This window comes from Chenopodium album, chromosome 4, assembly GCF_948465745.1.
Source record: "Chenopodium album chromosome 4, dcCheAlbu1.1, whole genome shotgun sequence".
NCBI classification, from domain to species: Eukaryota; Viridiplantae; Streptophyta; class Magnoliopsida; order Caryophyllales; family Amaranthaceae; genus Chenopodium; species Chenopodium album.
In genome coordinates, this window is record NC_137837.1 from 70,400,643 (window position 1) to 70,423,052 (window position 22,410).

General features: G+C 36.7%; 1 protein-coding gene and 1 non-coding gene across 2 annotated transcripts; one reads left to right on the top strand and one right to left on the bottom strand.

The window, feature by feature from the left end:
• Positions 1-11,746: 11,746 nt before the first annotated feature.
• Positions 11,747-11,853, top strand: LOC145629757 (small nucleolar RNA R71). The gene has a single exon (XR_014111906.1). It is a non-coding gene; the product is annotated as a small nucleolar RNA R71 (small nucleolar RNA).
• A 9,619-nt stretch (positions 11,854-21,472) lies between these two features.
• Positions 21,473-22,180, bottom strand: LOC145628081 (uncharacterized). Its single transcript, XM_081680407.1, has 2 exons — positions 22,102-22,180; positions 21,473-21,858 (listed from the first exon to the last, which is right to left on the bottom strand). Exons 1-2 carry the CDS (start codon positions 22,178-22,180, stop codon positions 21,473-21,475), a joined length of 465 nt encoding a protein of 154 aa, XP_081536533.1.
• Between the last annotated feature and the right edge of the window lie 230 nt (positions 22,181-22,410).

The following is a 22,410-nucleotide window of genomic DNA, read 5'->3' on the forward strand; positions in this document are numbered from 1 at the left end:
CTTTATCCTTAAACATGTCAATATCAAAGTGACAGGCTAAAGTTGTATCACCTAATCAAAAGTAATTCCTAAAACCACTAACTAAAATAGATAGGGAAGTAGGGTCGGATTCACAGAGAAACGAGTCTTTCTATTCCTAATTAATTCAAGCAATCTAAATTATAAAGTAACCAATATATTATAATCAAAGGAAACTAAACTACGAAGATTAAGAGTAAAGAGAAAACAATGAATAAAAGGCCTAGGGCATATGTTCACCAATAAATAATACTTCAGGGTAAAACATAATAATCTATCATCAATGCATAAATTATTTAGATCATAAAGGGCTTTCGCTACGTATTACAATCACACATTTAATTTACCGGTATTAAATCTCATCTCTCGAATCTCGACTTAACCATTTATAAATTAACCTGCCTATTGAAACTAGACCTAAACATCAATTCTCATCTCTCGAATCTCGAATCAATGTTGTCAAACTCATGCATAAAAGATCAGGCCTAATCTAGTCACAGAGCATTAAATCAATCAATAGGAAATTAGTCTAGCATTGATAATTGATAACAATAAATTACCCCTTCATATTATTTATGGATCCCCATAAACCCTAGAAATAAATCTACTCACACATAATTAAATCTAAACTAATCAAAGTATTAAAACAAGACATGATCAAAGAAATAAAATAAATAACTGAGATTAAGAGAAGAGAAATCGTTACCAAAGAAATCTGGAATTAAGAGTAGAGTTAAGAACAAAGTATTCGAGAGAGAAACTAATCTAAAAACTAAGTAGAAAGAGAAATCCCAAGAGAAGAATTAAGAAAGAGTAAAAGAAGATCCTAAACTCGCTTAACGGAAAAATATTTATACTAAGCAAGAATCCTAAACTAAAAGAAAATTAAACATCGATAATTAAATCCTAAAAATAACACGCGCCCGATTGGGCGAGGCACCGCCCGATCGGGCGCACCTTTTTGCTCATCAGGTAGTTTCTCGCGCCCGGCTAGGCGCGAGTTCGGGCGCCGACTTTGCTTCCCCCGCCCGGCCGGGCGCGCCTTCGGGCGGTAGCTCCTTTGGCCGGGTGGCACTCTTGAGCCACTATTTGGACTTCAATTGGAGTTCAATTTTTCGGGCCAATCTGGATTTCCTCTTCGGGTCTTAAATACTTGGTCCAAATGCCCCGGCTTCGCATTTACCGAGCCCTTAATCACCGGTTCGATGGCTCTAACCGACCCTGGGCTATAGAAACTGGTCGTGCTTCTCCAATGCTCGTAGTTGCTCCATAATATCTCGGGAAAATGCTCTAATAGTGCAAATCCCTACAAAAGTCAACCAAATCTACGAAAACACTAGAAAACACCAATTAGTAATAAAAGTGACTCTAAAGAGCCAAAAACACTACTAAATATGACCAAGGGATGGGGGTAAAATACTATATAAAATAGACATATCTAACTCCCCCAAGCCAAACCTTTGCTTGTCCCTAAGCAAAGATCTCATCAATGAATAAATAAATATGCTTCACCCCAAAAAGTAAAAATCAAGCACAAATGATCCAGGGTAAATCAAATAAACATGCTTCAAAATCAACCAATCAAATCCATCTAGCTACCAATCTCCCCTAACAATTGTCAAATAGAGCAAAACACAAGAGCATATAGAATTCAAGACTAATGTAAGGCTAGGGTAAAGGGTAGGAATCATTTGGGAAAAGTGAGAGAAAAGCTATGCTTAAGGGAGCAAATCCTAGTAAAACCCATGATCAAAATAAATAATGATCAACATCTCCTATACAACTCAACCCCAATCAATAATCCACCAAATACAACTCCAAAGAATATAAACAATCCCAACTCTTACAATTTCATTCATAAGATATAATAATGAAGAACTGGAGTGAATAAACAAACTTTATTTTCCAAACTTGAATTTTTTTTCATTGAAGCTCAATTTTTTCTTTCTTTTGATCAACCTCCAACTAGAACATTTGAACATTGAACAATTTTTTTCTTCTCTTGAAGTTCACTTATTTTTTTTCACTTTTTTTTTTTTTTGAACTTCTCTTCTTTTTCTCATATTGTAGACACCCATTTGTGTCTCCCCAAAACCAAACCCAGTGATGAGTAACTTTCGCGTCGAATCATAATCGAATGAAGTGAAAGTGTGGAAAGTCTAGCGTTGCGGATAGTTTTAATTTCTTTTCTTTTCTCTCTGTTTTTGAAAACTTATTTTAAGAAAACATCCAATCCAGTTTGGTTGATCCATGATATGGGTCCAATAGTAGTGTAGTTGTATGGGGCTTGCAAAGACCTTTTCAACGATATATTATAAGCCCAATTCCGATGAATATCGAGGAAGTTATGGCCAATTTACCAAACTGGGCCCGGTTTGAGCCTTATATGCGGCCCAATGATCTAGAGGAGGGCCTATTATTAATTATCATTCCTAAATCTATTAGAATTGATTATAGTCTTCTAGAATACTCTAGGAGGTTCTTTTAAATCCTAATGGAGTTAGGATTGATAATTATGTTTTAAAGAGTTTGAAATTGAATAAAACTACTCCTTTTAAGAATCCTTGTTTTGTACGAAGTGGAATATATTCAGATTTTATTTTTGTGCCTCATAATATTTATCCAAATTTTATATGGTTGGATAGATCTTGAAATTATCTTTCCAATGATATATTATAATATTAAATCCGAGTTATAACGAAAAAGATATGAATGAGACATGAAACTTTATCCAAAACTGACACCCTTCTACTATTTTGGCCATATCTTTTTATCTACAAAATATTTTAATCTTATTTTAAATGGGTTGGAAAGTAGACTTTAAGAGCTTTCCAACGACATATTATATGCTTTATTTGGACTTCCGGATCAAAAGATATGATAAAAACAAAAACGCGTGAATTTTTGAAATCAGCGCCAAACGCCAGCCATTGGCGCCTGGTGCTATCCATTGGCGCCTGGCGCCAATAGCCTGGTGCTGGCGCCAACTCTGTTTTGCGTGCGCCAATCTCATTTTGCGTGCGCCAAGTGCTTTGCTTTGATATTTTATCTTTTTGGCTGATTTTCTCTATAAATAACGTATTAAAAACTCCGTTTTCATTCACCAATTCTCATCAAGTTTTCTTGATTATTCTCTCTCTCTCTTTCTAAACTTGCTTTTTACATACAAAATTCCGCATTCATTAGATCTAGAAACACCTAGCCATATTCAAAGTTGCCTTCGCCCTAGACGTGAAAGGTTTAATTTCTGAGGGTTTGGTCCCAAATCTCTATTTCAATTATTTAATTTAATTGTTTTGTTTATTATTTTCCTTAAAGTAACTAACGTGTGTATTTTGTTATTAGAAAGAGGTACGAGGCATCAAATTAAGTACTTTAATTGATTAATTGATATTATGAGGTAGAAATCATGTTTACATTGTTATTATGATATTCCTAGTATCATGTCTAGGGTAATTTTAATATTAAATATGATTGTTACGATGCTTCCTATGTTCTTCCTAATATTTATGATTGTTAGTATCATGTTAGGGCTAAAGATTTGATTTTTATTGCTTAGTGACATGCTAGGGTTTGTTATTAATCTTGTTAGTATCATGCCTAGGATCTTGCTATTTTTATTAACATGAACATGATTATGATTATAATTATTATGATTTATGATGATTATGAATATTATTATTTTGGTGATGGTTATTTAATTTATGATGATATTATTATTATTGTTATTATTATAATTATTATTATCGTTATTATTATTATGTTGCTTGATACAATATTTATTTATTGCTTGATCACACCTTTTATGCATGTTTAAAGGAAATTTGGTACTTGTAATCACGCTTAATAAGATAATTAATAATCTTGTTAGGGTTAATTTGATTATAATTCAAGTGATCACCAATAATAGTTTATTTGTGCATTAAATTCAACCAACATAGATAAACAGGTTTAGGGTTAATCCTATTGATTGCATGTTAGTCAGAAAGCGCACATGAATACGATTAGAATAAAGTATAGGCCTATTATTAGGGCAGGTTCAATCTCTTTTAGGTTGGATTTGTACCTTTATCCCCGAACCCTTATTTGGTTATAGACCTTATGGAGTTGACGATCTCTTGGATCGTTAAGGGGTGTAACCTTCATCCTATGAACGGTTTACAAGTTCCTAAAACTTGTTGGCGACTCTTTTGCTCTATCTTCTTCCCTTTTGGACGCCACCGTACTTTAGTGTATGATCACAGTGGAGTTCAAGCTAGGGGTTAACGCTTGAAATTTATTCCCTACACATATCATCATACTTTATTTTTTCAAGAACACTTAACTTTTAAACTCATCAAAACAAAATATGATCAAGAACAAATAACTTCTCAAAACCCACCCAAATTATGCAAATAATAAGCACACTACAAACTCCCTCGCCTCACTCACTAATAGCTCCCCCAAGCCAAGCTTGGGACTAGCTTAGTAACCAATGGGGCAAAATAGGCTTGTAATATGGCTAAATAAACAATAAATAGTCAAGGCAACAACATGGGTAGCAAGAAGGGAACAAATGTATCTAAAATAATCAGGAGGCTACCTAAAAGAACAAATGCCTTCGTCCTCCTCAATGTGCATAATAATGAGTCATACAAACATTAATTATAGTTGCTAACCAATACTCAAATTCATTGACATACCAGGAACTATCACACATTCGTAACCAAATCAACTATCAAGCACTATATTCACAAGTAGTTGGACAAAATTGACGCATGTTAAGACATCTAAGCAATCAAAATTCAAATCATGATCAACTAATCCATAATGCTTATCATCATATACCAAGAATCAAAGCAATATTTTCCAAGTATGGGGCACAGGGAAGCATGATTTATAATTCATTGAAACGTATTTTTGTATTTTTTTTTATTTTTTAATTTTTGTATTTTTCAAATATATAAAAGCAATAAAACTAACCTAGAAAGTAATAAATCTAACTAAGAAAACACACCAAAAATAAAAGAAAAGAGAAAAAGAAAGGTACCAAATCCAAAATCTCCTCCAAGCCAGAATCAAACAATGTCCTCATTGGCTCGGGAACTAGCCCAGCATAGCTAGTCCTCATCATCCTCATCCATGGAGCCGAAACCTCCACCTCCACTGCCACCTGCACCAGAAGAGCTACCACCAAAATAATCAGCGTGAAAACTCCCCCCCCCCCCGCCGGCCCCCCGAAAGGAATGTCCTGGCCGTACCCATGGAAGGCGGAATAGTCAGTATAAATGCCATGGGCAGTGGGATCCCTATCGTATCCCTGGGGTGGAGGATGAAACCAGTCAGGGTAAATGGCATCGTCGGGAATGTTGCCCCAACGAGCATAATCATCATACATAGGGTAGAGAGCTCTACCCTAGTTCCTCTAAAAGTACCCTAACCTATGGTCAATGGAGCCTACCATCCTCCTAAGGTCAGTGTGAGAATGCTCGATACGGCCTAAAGCCTGACCTATACTCTAAAGGTCCCAAACTGGGTCAGAGTCAACATGGGGGACAGAATGAGACATGCAAGGTGGAGAAAACGCTACCTCAGGCTCAGGCTGGGGTGGTGGAACTGGTGGTGCTTGCCCCCTAGCGTTGGAAACTAAAAGGTCGTACGTGTAGGACGCTTTCCCGGGGGGAAAGGCGGTCAAATCAGGACTAGGCAGGAAAAAGATGGGCAATGGTTGCTCAATCCCAGTCCTAATACACCAGTGGGGGGTATGCTCACCATCCGATCGTACCCAACCCAACTCCTCTAGGTACCTAGTGGTCATGTAGGTATCTGGTCCACAGTTGGTCATCTGGTGGGGTCTAGTCTCTACAAAACTGGCCTTCTTAATAGTTATCCTAGTGATAAGGCCACCTAGATGGATGGGGGTACTAGCGGCGTTACTAGCTGTGGCATGCCTAGCTAAGTGATGGATGATATACCTAGCTATGTTAAGCTACCCGAACCCGTACACATAATGGCCAATAACAGCAAGTTCATTGGTCTTGCAGTTATGGGGCTCGTTCTTACCTAAAAAGCTAACACTTGCAAATCTTTGCCATATTTTAGGAACGGGGTGATGGATTGGTTTAGCACTAGCATGTTGGGCGTTAGGCGCCGGCAAACCAGTCAAAGTAGTATAAATATCATCCATTTTATATTCAGCATACCATTGGCGAGGCAAATCAGATTCCATATCAAACAATTTACAAAAATCAACAAAAGTTAAAGTAATATTTCTATTATTTAACCTAAATATCAATTTTGGCCCAGTTTTATGGTTATGAACATACAAAGAAGAAAGAAATCCACATGTTAATTCACGATAAGTGGCATAATGCATATCAACAAATTTCCTCATACCAATATCGTTCAAAAATCAACTAACATAGTCATATAATCCTAATGCCTCTAGAGTAGGGCGGTGTAACCACCGTGAATGAATTACCTCTCGCCCGTAGAGCTGCTCAAGCTTTTCCTTTTGCTCCGGGGAAGCTATCTTGATCGTCGGCCAATGTGGTAGTTGCAGCGCCGGGTCGTATTGCTGGCTTGAGCTTCCCCCTAGAAGTGTTCTTGCCCTCTTTGTCGCCATTTTTGAGAATTTTTTAGAATGGGTATAAAATTATTTGAATGGAACTTGAAGATTTTTATGTAGGATTGTAGAGGGTGAAGAGATGATTAATTATATGTAAAAATTATTGGATTTGGGTAAGAGATGGAGAAGAAAACTTAGAGAGAAGGTAGAGAAAAAAAGAGTTTTAGAGAGAGAAAGTTATGGAGGAAAAGAGAAATGAAGAAAGAAAGAAGGAGGAAGAAGAAAGAAAAAGGAGTCCGGTGTCTCGCGCCCGGTCGGGCGGCCTGTCGCCCGATCAGGCGATCTGGGTTTGTAATTGTGTGCTGCTTTCGCGCCCAGTCAGGCGATCTTAATGCCCAAATTTCTTCTCCTCTCGCGCCCGGTCGGGCGCCTTTCGCCCGATCGGGCAATCTAACTTCTAAAAATGATACCTCTCTCGCACTCGGTCGGGCGCCCTTCGCCCGATCTGGCGATCGAAAACCTCCGTACACGTCAAATTTTGCGTCCGGTCGGGCGGCATTAGCCTGATCGGGCGAAAATACCTGATTTTCTAACCTCGCTCTCGCGCCCAATCGGGCGAGCTTCGCCCAGTCGGGCCCGAGGCTACTTGGACGATTTTTTTGTTTTCTTCTTTTCTTCAATTTTTGGCTAACTCTTTTCCTTCAAACCTGTACAAAAACTCATAAAACTCATCAAAATTCCCTCCTCTCTCCTCGCATAAGAAAAAGAAAGAAAAACTAGTCTAAAAAGCATTAAAATACGGGTTGCCTCTCGCAAAGCGCTGGTTTATCTAGGTCCCGCACGACCTTCTTACCAAGTACAAGAACTAGGACCCTTGGCCTAACGCTTGGTCGGGTGGTTTCTCACCCGGTCGAGCGGTGTTTAGGCCACGATGCAGTTTCTGACATACCCTGTGGGACGCCAATTCACCTTATCTGGTTGATCCTCCTTGACTTGGACTGGGGGCTCTTCAATGCTACGCACCAAAGATCCTTCATCGATCAATGGTTGCTTTAAATTGTCACTACATTTAGCACTAGCAACTCGATCTAGCGGAACACTTATTGTAGGCTCAATTTCCACAACTTGCTTGTTCAATTCCACCTTCTCATCCTCGAAGCCAAGATCGACAGTGTAGAGGGCTCTTTCTATTGCATCAACTTCCTTCTGCCATTTGTCTATCTCATCTGAAAGGGATGTAACACAAGATACCGCCTCCAAGGTGTAGACACCCATTTGTGTCTCCCCAAAACCAAACCCAGTGATGAGTACCTTTCACGTCAAATCATAATCGAATGAAGTGAAAGTGTGGAAAGTCTAGTGTTGCGGAAAGTTTTAATTTCTTTTCTTTTCTCTCTGTTTTTGAAAACTTATTTTAAGAAAACAGCCAATCCAGTTTGGTTGGTCCATGATATGGGTCCAATAGTAGTGTAGTTGGATGGGGTTTGAAAAGACCTTTCCAACGATATATTATAAGCTCAATTCCAATGAATATCGAGGAAGTTATGGCCAAAATACTAAACTGGGCCCGATTTGGTTTTTATATGCGGCCCAATGATCTAGAGGAGGGCCTATTATTAAAAATAATTCCTAAAGCTATTAGGATTGATTATAGCCTTTTAGATTACTCTAGAAGGTTCTTTTAAATACTAATGGAGTTAGGATTGATAATTATGTTTTAAAGAGTTTGAAATTGAATAAAACTACTCCTTTTAAGAATCCTTGTTTTGTACGAAGTGGAATATATTCAGATTTTATTTTCGTGCCTCATAATATTTATCCAAATTTTATATGGTTGGATAGATCTTGAAATTATATTTCCAATGATATATTATAATATTAAATCCGAGTAATAACGAAAAAGATATGAATGAGATATGAAACTTTATCCAAAACTGACACCCTTCCACTATTTTGGCCATATCTTTTTATCTACAAAATATTTTAATCTGAATCTAATTGGGTTGGAAAGTAGACTTTAAGAGATTTCCAACGACATATTATATGCCTTATTTGGACTTTCGGATCAAAAGATATGATAAAAACAAAAACGCGTTAAAAACAGGCTTGGCGCCTGACTCCAGGCATTGGCGCCTGGAACCAGGCCTGGCGCCTGGCGCCAACCTCTTTTTGCGTGTGCCAGACTCTGTTTTGTTAAATTTATCTTTTTGGCTGATTTTCTCTATAAATAACGTATTAAATCTCCGTTTTCGGAAACCAAATTTTATCAATTATTATTTCAACTCACCAACTCTCATCAAGATTTTCTTGATTATTCTCTCTCTCTCTCTTTTTCTAAACTAGCCTTTTCTCAAATACAAAATTTCGCATTCGCAAGACTTAGATACACCTAGCCATATTCGAAGTTGCCTTCGCCCTAGACGTGAAAGGTTTAATTTCTGAGGGTTTGGTCCCAAATCTCTATTTCAATTTTTTAATTTAATTGTTTGTTTATTATTTTCCTTGAAGTTACTAACGTGTGTATTTTGTTATTAGAAAGAGATACGAAGCATCAAAGTAAGTGCTTTAATTGATTAATTGATATTATGATGTAGAAATCATGTTTAAATTGTTGTTATGATATTCCTAGTATCATGTCTAGGGTAAATTTAATATTAAATATGATTGCTATAATGCCTTTTATTCTCTTTCTAATATTTATGATTGTTATTATCATGTTAGAGCTAAAGATTTGATTTTTATTGCTTAGTGACATGCTAGGGTTTGTTATTAATCTTGTTAGTATCATGCCTAGGATCTTGCTATTTTTATTAACATGAACATGATTATGATTATAATTGTTATGATTTATGATGATTATGAATATTATAATTTAATTTTATGATGATGATTTTATTATTATTATTATTTTTATGATTATTATTATTCATGATATTGATTATTTATTATGTTGCTTGATATTTATTTATTGCTTGATCAAGCCTTTATTGCATGTTTAAAGGGAATTTGTACTTGTAATCACGCTTAATAAGATAATTAATAATCTTGTTTAGGGTTAATTTGATTATAATTCAAGTGATCGCCAATAATAGTTTGTTTGTGCATTAAATTCAACCAACATAGATAAACAGGTTTAGGGTTAATTCTATTGATTGCATGTTAATTAAAAAGCGCACATGAATACGATTAGAATAAAGTAGAGGCCTATTATTAGGGCAGGTTCAATCTCTTTTAGGTTGGATTTGTACCATCATCCCTGAACCCTTATTTGGTTCTAGACCTTATGGAGTTGACGATCTCTTGGATCGTTAAGGGGTGTAACCTTCACCTCGTGAACGGTTTACAAGTTCCTAAAAAACTTGTTGGCGACTCTTTTGCTCTATCTTCTTCCCTTTTGGACGCCACCGTACTTTAGTGTATGATCACAGTGGGGTTCAAGCTAGTGGGATTAAAGCTTGAAATTTATTCCCTACACAAGGGATATTTTACAAGAGCTTGGGGCTTGTTAGAATAACTTTGAATCACATTAATACTAAAGCACTTCTCCTCTGTCATGGGGCTTTTCGGGGGTATTATTAAGATTAAAAATAATTTTGTCGTCCCCTACTAATAATGTTAATTTGCCACTTCTCACATCTATAATTGCTCCTGCAGTGTTAAGGAATGGTCTACCCAAAATAATTGGAGTTTGCATATCCTCAGCCATATCAAGAACAACAAAATCAACAGGTATGTAAAATTTACCTACTCTAACAGGAACATCCTTTAAAACACCTAAGGGGTATTTAAAAGAACTGTCGGCCATTTATAGAGTAATATTGGTAGCTTTTAATTTACCCATATTTAACTCAGAACACACAAACAAGGGCATGACACTAACATTAGCTCCCAAAATCACATAATGCATTATCAATCATTAGATTGCCAATATGACAAGGGATAGAAAAACTACCCGGATCTTTTAATTTAGGTGGAGATTTATTTTGAAGTACGACACTACACTCTGCAGTGAAAGCTACTGTCTCTACCTCACTAATAGACCTTTTTCTTGTCAATATTTCCTTCAGTGAAGGGAACTGTTACCTGCAAATCTTTTACCATCTCCAGAAACTTACCAAACTGCTTATCCAAATTTGTTTTCAGGTGACAATTGGGGAATGGAAGTTTGATAACTGGCTTTGGAGCATTATTGCTCTTATCTGGAGTGGCCACCATCCCTGGAGTCGTACCCTGCAATGTAATATCAGATATATTAGTACTATTCTTTAGCCCTGCAGGGCTATTAGCAACATTGTCAGGTTTAACGGAATCAAGATTAACATTATTTATTAAAACAGGTTCATCATCTATGGGCATAGGGGGCCCTTCATAGTTTGAACCACTCCTTAGAGTAATTGCATAAGCTTGATCCGTAGGCCTGGTTGGCTGTGCTAGTAGGGCTCCCTGTTGACGGGCTTGTAGAGTAGCGGAAAGTTGCGCAATTTGATTATCTACAATTTAATTGTTGTTAGGATCGAATCAATTTGGGCATCTCTACTCTCCATGTGCTTCTGCATATTAACCAGCATCGCTCTAATTTCTACCAAAGCATGGTCGAAAGATGAGGAGGGTTGCTGTGGTTGGTTCTTCTGGCCAGCATTTGGGTGGTAATATTTCTGATGTTGTTGTTGTGGCGCCTGTGGTTCTTGTGGTGGTGGTGGATTTTGAACATTGGTACTCCGGTAGGAAAGGTACGGATGATTCCGATACCCAGGATTGTAGGTGTTGGAGTGTGGGTTATTCTGCATATAAGCTTGAAAGGCATTGACTTGCTCCACGGAACTCCTGCAATCTTGTTCCCAATGACCTAAAATTCCACAATTTTCACATAAAGCCTCATTAGCATTATTATTAATTGCAGAAACATTAGCTACATTAGCAGTGCTAAGATTATCTAATTTCTGGCAGATAGAGGTTAATTGAGCTTGTAAAAAGGATACAGAGTCGACACTATGTTTCCCTTTGTTAGCAAAGCCTCTAGGATTCCCATATTGGGAATTATGTATTGCCATATCTTCAATAACTTGACCTGCATCATCAACATTAAGGTTCATAAACCTCCCACTAGCTGCAGAATCCAAGATTATTCTAGATGAATTTCCAATCCCATTGAAAAAGGCTTGGATCAACTGCCATTGTGCCAAATTATGGTGGGGGCATTCTCTTTGTAGGTCCTTGAACCTTTCCCAAGCCTCATATAAAGTTTCATCGGCTTCTTGGGCAAACATCTGAATTGCACTCCGTAGTACAAATATTCTCTCTACAGGATAATATTTGTTATAAAAATTCAAAACAAGAGTTTCCCAGTCAGTTATACCAAGTGCTGTTCTATTTAATCCATTAAACCATAATTTGGCTTTTCCAGTTAAAGAAAAAGGAAAGAGAATCTCCCTGATTTGGTCTTGTGTTACCCCAGCTTGCCTGATGGTATTACAGTACTGACAGTAGTCTGCAATATGAAGATTTGGGTCTTCACCCTTAGCTCCACTAAATTGCTTCCTTTCTATCATCGTTATAAATTGGGGTTTAATCTCAAACTGTACCCCATCAAGAGCTGGAGTGGGAGTAAGGTGTGGAAAATCTGTAAGCTTTGGTTGTGAATAATCACTAAGCTTCTTTGGAACCGTCATCTCTGATTTTGGATCTGAAGATACCTCTGAATCGCTAAAATCAGTTGGAGGATCTCGGTGATTATTATTATCACCAGAATCCGCCAGAATTTGCTTGTAAAGATTCTTCTGTCTATGGAAGCACTAGGTGAAAAAAGGCCTTTGGCAGCGGTTCAAACCCGGTCTAAGGCACCGGTTTGAACCGCTGCCTATGTGAGGGGTGCCAAAAACCATATATTTAGCACCGGTTCAAAACCGGTGCCATAGGGTGAAATAGGCACCGGTTAACCGGTGTTATATGCCCACTTAGGCACCGGTTAACTGGTGCCTTAAACTGCTCTCCCGCCAATTTTTTTTTGGGTGGTAGCTATTTTAGGCACCGGTTGCTGCCTAACCGGTGCCTATTCACCAATTTTTTTTTTTTTCCAATTTTCGTGCGATAATATTTAAAAAAAAAAACCTGTTTCCAACAATAATAATAACCTGTAATTCCAGCAATTATATTAAATATAATAATTAATAATATTATTATTATAATAACTAATAATAATAATATTATTAATTATTACAATAAGATACAAAAATAATATTAAAAACAAGAATTCAATTATATATATAGATATAAATATTCCCAAACGCAATACAAAAAAAAAAAAGTTGCTTACATATACAAATAATAGTAAGTACATATATAATGAATAATAAGTTATATAGTTCAAAAGTTAACATAATAATTTACAATTACAATGCCATTTACATGTTGAAGGTGATAAAAGACGCCAACATGTCACGAACTTCATTAAGCTCCTTGATTGTCAACGGACCATCCTTTTGGACCTTGCAAAACTTGAAATACAAAAACATTATGTTAAAATTAATTAATTAGGCAAAACAATATGTATTTTATCAAATATTACCTATATGACTTCTATGTAGCCCATTTCCTACATTACTTATCAAATGAACTATTTCTTTCTCATAACATGTCAATGTTGGGTAGTTGTATGTGTGTAAGCCCTAAAGTTGTTCGATTTTAGGATCGAATGGGATGTAACCTGATCTGGAACACCTGGGCATAAACAAAGAACTAAAAGCAAATATGAGACTTGCCTCAAAGAACTAACGTTCCGAGACAAAAAGAAATAACCTAGACTACAAAAATAATCAGAAATAAAAATAAAAACGTTTCCCTAGCAACGGCGCCAAATTTTGATAGGGTAAAGTCGTATCACCTAATCAAAAGTAATTCCTAAATCCACTAACTAAAATAGATAGGGAAGTAGGGTCGAATCCACAGAGAAACGAGGCTTTCTATTCCTAATTAATTCAAGCAATCTAAATTATAAAGTAACCAATATATTATAGTCAAAGGAAACTAAACTACGAAGATAAGAGTAAAGAGAAAACAATGAATAAAAGGCCTAGTGCATAGGTTCACCAATAAATAATACTTCAGGGTAAAACATAATAATCAATCATCAATGCATAAATTAATCAGATCATAAAGGGCTTTCGCTACGTATTACAATCACACAATTAATTTACCGGTATTAAATCTCATCTCTCGAATCTCGACTTAACCATTTATAAATTAACCTGCCTATTGAAACTAGACCTAAACATCAATTCTCATCTCTCGAATCTCGAATCAATGTTGTCAAACTCATGCATAAAAGATCAGGCCTAATCTAGTCACAGAGCATTAAATCAATCAATAGGAAATTAGTCTAGCATTGATAATTAACAACAATAAATTACCCCTTCATATTATTTATGGATCCCCATAAACCCTGGAAATAAATCTACTCACACATAATTAAATCTAAACTAATCAAAGTATTAAAACAAGACATGATCAAAGGAATAAAATAAATAACTGAGATTAAGAGAAGAGAAATCGTTACCAAATAAATCTGGAATTAAGAGTAGAGTTAAGAACAAAGTATTAGAGAGAGAAACTAATCTAAAAACTAAGTAGAGAGAGAAATCCCAAGAGAGGAATTAAGAAAGTGTAAAAGAAGATCCTAAACTCGCTTAACGGAAAAGTATTTATACTAAGCAAGAATCCTAAAATAAAACAAACTTAAACGTCGATAATTAACTCCTAAAAATAACACGCGCCCGATCGGGCGCGCCTTTTTGCTCATCAGGTACGTTTCTCGCGTTCGGCCGAGCGTGAGTTCGGGCGCCAACTTTGCTTCCCCCGCCCGGCCAGGCGCGCCTTCGGGCGGTAGCTCCTTTGGCCGGGCGACACTCTTGGGCCACTATTTGGACGTCGATTGGACTCCAATTATTCAGGCCAATCTGGATTTTCTCTTCGGGTCTTGAATACTTGGTCCAAATGCCCCTGTATTGCATATACCGAGCCCTTAATCACCGGTTCGATGGCTCTAACCGGCCCTGGGCTCTAGAAACTGGTTGTGCTTCTCCAATGCTCGTAGTTGCTCCATAATATCTCGGGAAAATGCTCCAAAAGTGCAAATCCCTACAAAAGTCAACCAAATCTACGAAAACACCAACTAGTAATAAAAGTGGCTCTAAAGAGCCAAAAACACTACTAAATATGACCAAGGGACGGGGGTAAAATACTATATAAAATAGACATATCACATAGCGATTGTCACAGTATTTGGCACGCGTCACTCTCGACCAAAGAGTATTTGGTTCCGCTAATAATCTCCACCCTATTTTGGCGAGAAAAGCTTTGTTCGATTGCCTCATAGAGCGCACACCTAACCCACCAGCCATTTTGGGTTTCGTAATTCTTTCCTATGCTACATTATGAATTCTCCGAACTCCATCATCTTCTTTCCACAAGAATTTTCTGACCTTTCTATCAATTTCATCACAAGTCGATCTAGGCAACTTGGTAGATTGCATAGTATAAAAAGGGATTGCACATAAAGTCGATTGGATGAGGGTCATTCGGCCAGCCATAGACATTGTCTTAGTCTTCCACCCTGTTAACTTTCTATTGATCTTCTCTACAAATGTTGGTAATCTCGTTTTGATGTTCTACCATTAATAGTAGGAACACCTAGATATTTCCCAAAATCTGTAGTTTCCTCCATACCCAAGGTGTTACAAATAGACTCACGGATCTCCAAATTAGTGTTCTGAGAAAAGTAAATCCTAGACTTTTCAACATTAACCTTACTTCCTGAGGCTCTACAAAATTGATCAAGACAATGTATCATAATTTCTGCTTGTTCCACTGAAGCATGAGAAAAGATAATTAAATCATCCGCAAAGGCTAAGTTGGAAATAGGAGGTCCATTTCGACTTGCTCGGACTGGAATCCATGCCCCCAACTTCACTTCTCTTTCAATTAGGTGAGCTAAACGCTCCATATAGATTACATATAAGTACGGAGAGAGAGGGTCACCTTTTCAGATTCCTCTAGAAGGGAAAAAGGCTTCTGTAGGTTCTCCATTCCATAAAATTTGCAGCTTGGTCGAGGATATGCAATTCATGACCACGTCGACAATATGATCAGGAAGGTGAAGTTCCATCAAAGACTCTCGAATAAATACCCACCTCAAACGGTTGTAGGCCTTCTCAAAATCGATTTTGATAGCCATATAACCCTCTTTCCCTTGCTTATTTCTCATGGTATGCAACATCTCTTGAACAATTATAACATTGTCCGTTATTTGACGCATGGGAACAAATGAACACTGAGTTGGAGAGATTAATTGGGGTAGCACCGGTTTTAATCTGTTGAAAATGACTTTGGTTACGAGCTTGTACACTATATTGCACAATCCTATTGGTCAAAATTGTTTTGTACATTGAGGCACATCGACCTTAGGGATGAGAACCAGATATGCATCATTAAAGCCATTAGGAAACGTTCCTCCAACTAGAATATCCCGAACCAAGCTTACAACATTTGGCTCCACCAAATCCCAGAATGTTTTGTAGAATATAGGTTGGAAACCGTCTGGGCCTGAGGCTTTGTATGATTTCATCGATTTGAGAGCAACAACTACTTCACATGAGCTGAAGGGCCGAGTTAGAGTTGCATAATCCTTCCTAGCAATGTCAGGGAAATAGTCAGACATTAGCTGAACTCGTTCTCTATTAGTGTTCTCTTCTTGGAAAAGATTTTTCCAGTATTGAACAACTAATTTTTAGACTTCAACCTTCTCAGTAATCCACTTTCCTTGATTATCTTGCAGGGTCTCAATTCGATTATGGCGACGCCTAATTACAGTTGCAAGGTGGAAATATCTATTAATTATGTCGCCATCACATATGGCATCCATACGCGATTTTTGAAACCACATCATCTCCTCATCATTCAAGACCTCTTCTAGATCTTTTCTCAACTTAGCTTCTAATTTAACGAGGTGTCTCTGCCTGGCTTTCACCAATTAAGATTGGATACCTTCAAGACGAGCCCAAAGCTCTGATTTCTTATTAAAGATATTGTAAAATTCCTCCTTGTTCCAACAATTTAATTTTTCTGCGAAACGCTTCAAGAAGGGAATAAGAGGGGCAGAGCAGTCCCAAGTTTTATACACAAAGTCAGAAAATTTTTGGTGGTTTAACCACGCTGCTTGAAACCTAAAAGGTTTGATAGCCACAGGGGTAGGAGCAAAGCCAGTCGTGCTGATGAGAGTAGGGCAGTGGTCAGAAATGTGACTTTGGGAGATTTCTTACCGCAGCTTCTGCAAATTTTAACCTCCAGAGATCATTAGCAAGGCCTCTTTCCAGACGGGCAGACTTAAAGGTTTGAGGAGAATTTCTTCTAAACCAAGTATGGCTCGAACCCGAACATCCCGAGTCAATAATCCCATTATTTTCAATTTCGTTTGTGAAATCTCTGCATCTTTTTTGCATCTCAAAATTTTCAATTCCATTCCTCTCATCCATGGTCATTTTTTCATTAAAATCCCCTCTCAATAGCCACGGACCAGTGAAATTTTCTTTGATTTTCATTAATTATTCCCAAAGATCTTTGCGAAGGGTAGAGTCTGCACTTGCGTAGACCGCTGAGAATAGCCACGGGTCATCTCCTTACCTTATTATATTCACAGTGAGATGCTACGAATGCTCACCATAGGCAACAGGTCAATAAACTTCTCCCTGAGTGCCTTCATTGGTCCATCCGTCACATACAGAATCTTGAACAACGCCATCATCTCTGAAACACTGTGCGTCGGGGGCAGGAACGTGCTCTAAATGATGTCTATTTGGTTCACTAACGGATGTACCGTTATCATGAAAGGTCCTTCCGTCTGATAGTCGATGAAAGTTTCGTATTCCGGGGGAACCTTTGTTTCCAGGGTTATCGGGACTTAAGATGGCTGCATGATTGTTTTGAAGTTGAGAGCTGCCACTCTCGCACCCAACCTTTAAGGCTGAAGGAGTATGAGATGCAATCTCAAAGAAAGTTTCTTTGTTCTCGCTGCAATCAACTCCCGGATCAATAGAAAAGGTCTTCAACTCACCTTTCTTTCCACCAGGCTTGCTCTGTTTAAAGGATCGATTTTGAGAGACCAGAAGGATCCTCAGATTATTCTTAGAAGATTTTGATACCCCCTTTTTTGAGAGATATTATTAGATACAAACTTATCTTTTTCCATATTTATCTTGTCAATATTTGGGGCAATGACATTTTCCATATCATTAAGATTTTCTTCCATAACAACATCCTTTTCCAAATTGGAATCTGCCAAATTCACTGTAGGATAAATAATTTCCAAAGAATCTTTGTTCTTATTAGTTACCTTAATCTGATCAATCGAGTCTCCAAGGTTCACCACCAAGTTATTCTGGTTTTCCTCAAGCATTGGCTCATCAACCGGCTCAGTTCGAGTCACATTGCGCACAGCTAAATCCTCTTCTCCATCTTAATCAGTCAAGGCTACCAATCTTGAACCCTTATTAGCAACTTCTGTCTCTTTCAGCACATGTGTGCTTGAACCTTCTTTGCGAACCCTCCATACATGATTGGCTTTTCTATTGTTTCCTTTGGCCTCACCCTTTTTCTGCTGATCACCTTGATGCTTGGCTTGAACTGGTTCCTTGAGTTTAGGTAAAATCTTTCTATTGCCTCTCTACACTAACATCCAAGCCCCAAATTTGGACTGTTCTCACTACGTGAAAAAACACATTTGGCACCGGTTCAAACCCGGCCTAAGGCACCGGTTTGAACCCGTGCCTATGTGGGGGGTGCCAAATACCCCCTATTTAGCACCGGTTCAAAACCGGTGCCATAAACAGGTTTTGGCACCGGTTAAAAAAAAAATATTTATCCTCCTTTTGGTACCGGTTAACCGGTGCCAAAAATGTCCAAAATTTTAATTTTTTTTTTTTTTTTTTTTTTTTGGTTTTTTTTTCACTTACCAATAAAATCAACTGAAAAAAAATAACAATTCACAACAAAAATCGAATTGGTTTCAATATATATAATCCAAAATTTACAATACATAATGAAATCCAAAATTTACAATATATAATGAAATCCAAAATTACAATATAGATCAATTACAACTAACATTATAAATAAATAAAAAAAATTACATTATAAATCATAAAAAAAATTACAACATGAACATATCAATATTCTTGCATAATCTGTACACACTAATTAAAACAGAAAAAAAAAATTGGTAAAAATAAGCTTAAGAATATATAAAAATTATCAAAAAATTCGTTTAAAAAAAATATATCAAAAAATAGAAAAATTGTCAAAAACGAAAAAAAAAAACCAAAATTATCAAAATATAAAATACAAAATAGAAATTGAAATCGAAATATAAAAAATTATCAAAAACGAAAAAAAAGAAACCAATTATCAAAATATAAAACAAAAATTGAAATCGAAATATAAAAAATTGAAATCGAAATATAAAAAAAAAACCAAAATTGAAATCGAAATATAAAAAAAAAACCAAAATTGAAATCGAAAAAAAAGAAACCAAAAATTCGAAAAAAAACAAAATCAAAATCAGGAAAAAATAAATAAATACGAAAAAAAAGGAAAAAAAAAACCAAAATCCAAAGTAAAAGGCAAATTAAAATCGAAACCCTAAAAACGAAATCCAAAATAAAAACCAAAATCAAAAACAAAAATTAAAATCAAAAACAAAAAAAAAACCAAAATTGAAATTGTAAAAAAGAAACCAAAAATTCGAAAAAAAACAAAATCAAAATCGGAAAAAAAAAACAAATAGGAAAAAAAACCAAAATCCAAAATAAAAGGCAAATTAAAATCGAAACCCTAAAAACGAAATCCAAAATAAAAACCAAAATCAAAAACCAAAATCAAAATCAAAAACCAAAATTGGTGAATCGAAAACAAAACCAAAATTGGTGAATCGAAAACAAAAACAATTAAAATCGAAAAAAAAAAAGCTAGAACTTGAAAAAAAATCCCAGAAATTGTTGTTGATGTTGATGCCGGTGGTGGTGCTCGAACTTTGTGGTGGTGGCGGCGGCTGTTGTTACTTTGTGGTGGTGCTCGAGCTTATGAGAGGAGATCGAAGGGAGTTGAAAGATTAAAGAAGAACGAATAGAGAGAGAGAGAGGAGATCGAAGGAGATGAAATTAAAGAAGAAAGAAGAACGAAGAGAGAGAGAGGAGAGAGAAGGAGGAGGAGAGAGAAGGAAAGGAGATGAAATGGGGGAATGGAGGCGGAGAGAAGGAGGAGAGATAAGGAGATCATTTAGGGTTTTAATTTCCCGTTTTTCCTAAAAACCTTGGACCGGTTCAGTGGCACCGGTTCAAACCGGTGCCCTTTGTATTTTTGGCATCGGTTTGATCTGAACCGGTGCCATTACTCTGGGTCTAAAATCCCGCCCATTTTTAGGGCGGTTTTTGGCACCGGTTTGGTCTGAACCGGTGCCATTTGGGGGTTGCCTTTTTGTATTTTTCTACTAGTGTCTTCAGGTTTGTCCCGGACAAGTTGACTTTTATCAAATATGCCCTGCTCATTAACAACTGTTGACTCGAATGAACAATACAAGAGGGGGGTGAATTGTATTGTAGAGAAACTAGGGTAGTTTTTGCGGAATTTATAAAGGAACTCGAATAAAAACTAAAAGTGCAAAGAGAGATTTTACGTGGAAAACTTCTTGGCCCTAATCAATAAGAAAAACCACGACCACAAGGGATTTAAACTCAACTCTTAATAAAAATATGGCAAACAACCTATTACAAATTAAGACTCTAAACTCAAGTTCCTCAACAAACTTAAGCTCCCTTCAACTAATCCCTCAATCAGTCGATCTCTCTAACTCTCTCTTTCTCCTAGCTTCACTCAAAGCAATAAAACACTCTTAGATTTTTCCCAAACTCTAACCCAATACAACTCAAGATTAAACTCTAAATTGCTAAGTACAAAGACACTCAAGGACTCAAGTGGATTATGACTCTTTTGAAAGCTAAAAGACTGTAATGCTCAAGTGTGTTTTTCCAACTGAAAATGGAGGCTATTTATAGAAGATTTAGGCAGTTGAAATAATCTTTGCCACAAACACCACTCAACCACAACGTCCTTGAAACCAGGAAGTGTAAGGAGTGGGATCTAGGGCAGCAAGTAAAACGAAATACTAGGAAATCAGTTTTGTTGCTCCTAAAATATCTCAACTGTTTTTGACATAGTAAAACGCACGTTAAAAGAATATTTTCTAAAACAGATTTTCCAAAGAATAAGATGAAATCAAATCAAAAAATCTTTTCCCAAAAGATATTTTAATTTATTAAAAGATATTTTCGAAAAATTAACAAGTTAAAATATGGAAAATAAAATCTTTTATCATAAATAAATTTAAATCCACTTAAACCTTAAATTATCATTGTACTTAGCATAAATAAAAGATGCCTAACATAAAGATAAAATATATTAGACTCCTTGATACTCTGAGAAGCTTTGACTCTGAAGCTTCAGTTCCTCACTAAAGGAACTTCCCTTCGAAGCTTCAACTCTGGAGCTTCAGTTCCTTATAGAAGGAACACGACTTGTGATTGACTTCTTTATCCTTCCATAGCTACCTTAGATCTTGTTCCATGCTCCCTTCTCACTTAAGAATTTCATAGCATAAACCTGTCATAAATCAAAGCTAAAAACAAAAGTTAAACTTGTATAGGTTTTCTTAGGTTCCTTGAGTCATCATCAAAACATAAGGTCAACAAAAACCTTGGCTGGCTCTTTACCCTGATCATCTCCTGCCCCTTGGAATGCACCACAAGAGTCTTCTTTATGGCCTAGATGCCCGCATTTGAAGCAGATCATGCGTAGTCCTTCATACTAGATTTTCCAAATTCGCCCATTTAGCCGGAACTTAGACAACAATGGTTTAGTCAGATCAACTTCAATGCAAAATTGAACATATTGACCCCTGTCCATGGATTCTGTATTCTTATCAATTTTGATAACTTTGCCAATCTTCGACCCAATCTTGAACAAAAAGGCCTTGTCAAAGTATTCAACTGATAATTGAGGGATCCTCACCCAAGCAGTGAGCGATTTAATCGGTTCCTCATCTGATACGAAGTTAGGGATCCACTTCCGGATTGTGAGATAACTATCACCAATCATCCAAGGACCATTAGTTAATACATAATCATAGTCCTCCATATTGCTAAATCTCACCACATAGAAGGCATGCCCAACATCTGTTAATGCTATCTCTCCTTATAACACCCATTTTGTCTGCAGCCTTCTCATCAAAATATCATAACGCAGTCTTCTATCAAATAATTTGATGATTAAGGCATTAAGCCAAGGGCTCCTAAGCCGTTGCTTCTCCTCTTTCGTTAACCTAATTGTAGGACATCCTTCCTCATCATTCGAGTCTCCCTGGATCGAATCATCATCAGAGATTTCATTTTCCATATCCAAACCTTCATATAGAGGGTTTTGTCTCTAGAACTCACCTCGAATAGCCTGGCTATACGCCCCTCTATTAGGGTTTTGACCCTCCAGATTGGGAGTTTCCCCTACTACAGGTCCCATTTCAACATCCTCCTTATCTCCATGACTATGGGAGGAGATGTCACTCCTAGAACCATCAAAGTTTCGCTTAAATTTTTTATTCGACCTTTGCAGTAGGTCATTCTCTTCACTTGAAAGATGTTACTTTTTTTTGATAATTTTTAATTTTATTTTCATGTCATTACATTCCTACTAAATAGCAAATCATCACAAAAGCACATCAATTGCTAACTAATTTTGTGTCAATAATA

Coding starts and splice junctions, on each gene's coding strand:
- LOC145628081 (XM_081680407.1), bottom strand. CDS start 22,180: ATGGGACCTGTAGTAGGGGAAACTCCCAATCTGGAGGGTCAAAACCCT. Junction 21,859..22,101: donor GTATAGCCAGGCTATTCGAG/GTGAGTTCTAGA, acceptor GGGTGTTATAAG/GAGAGATAGCATTAACAGAT.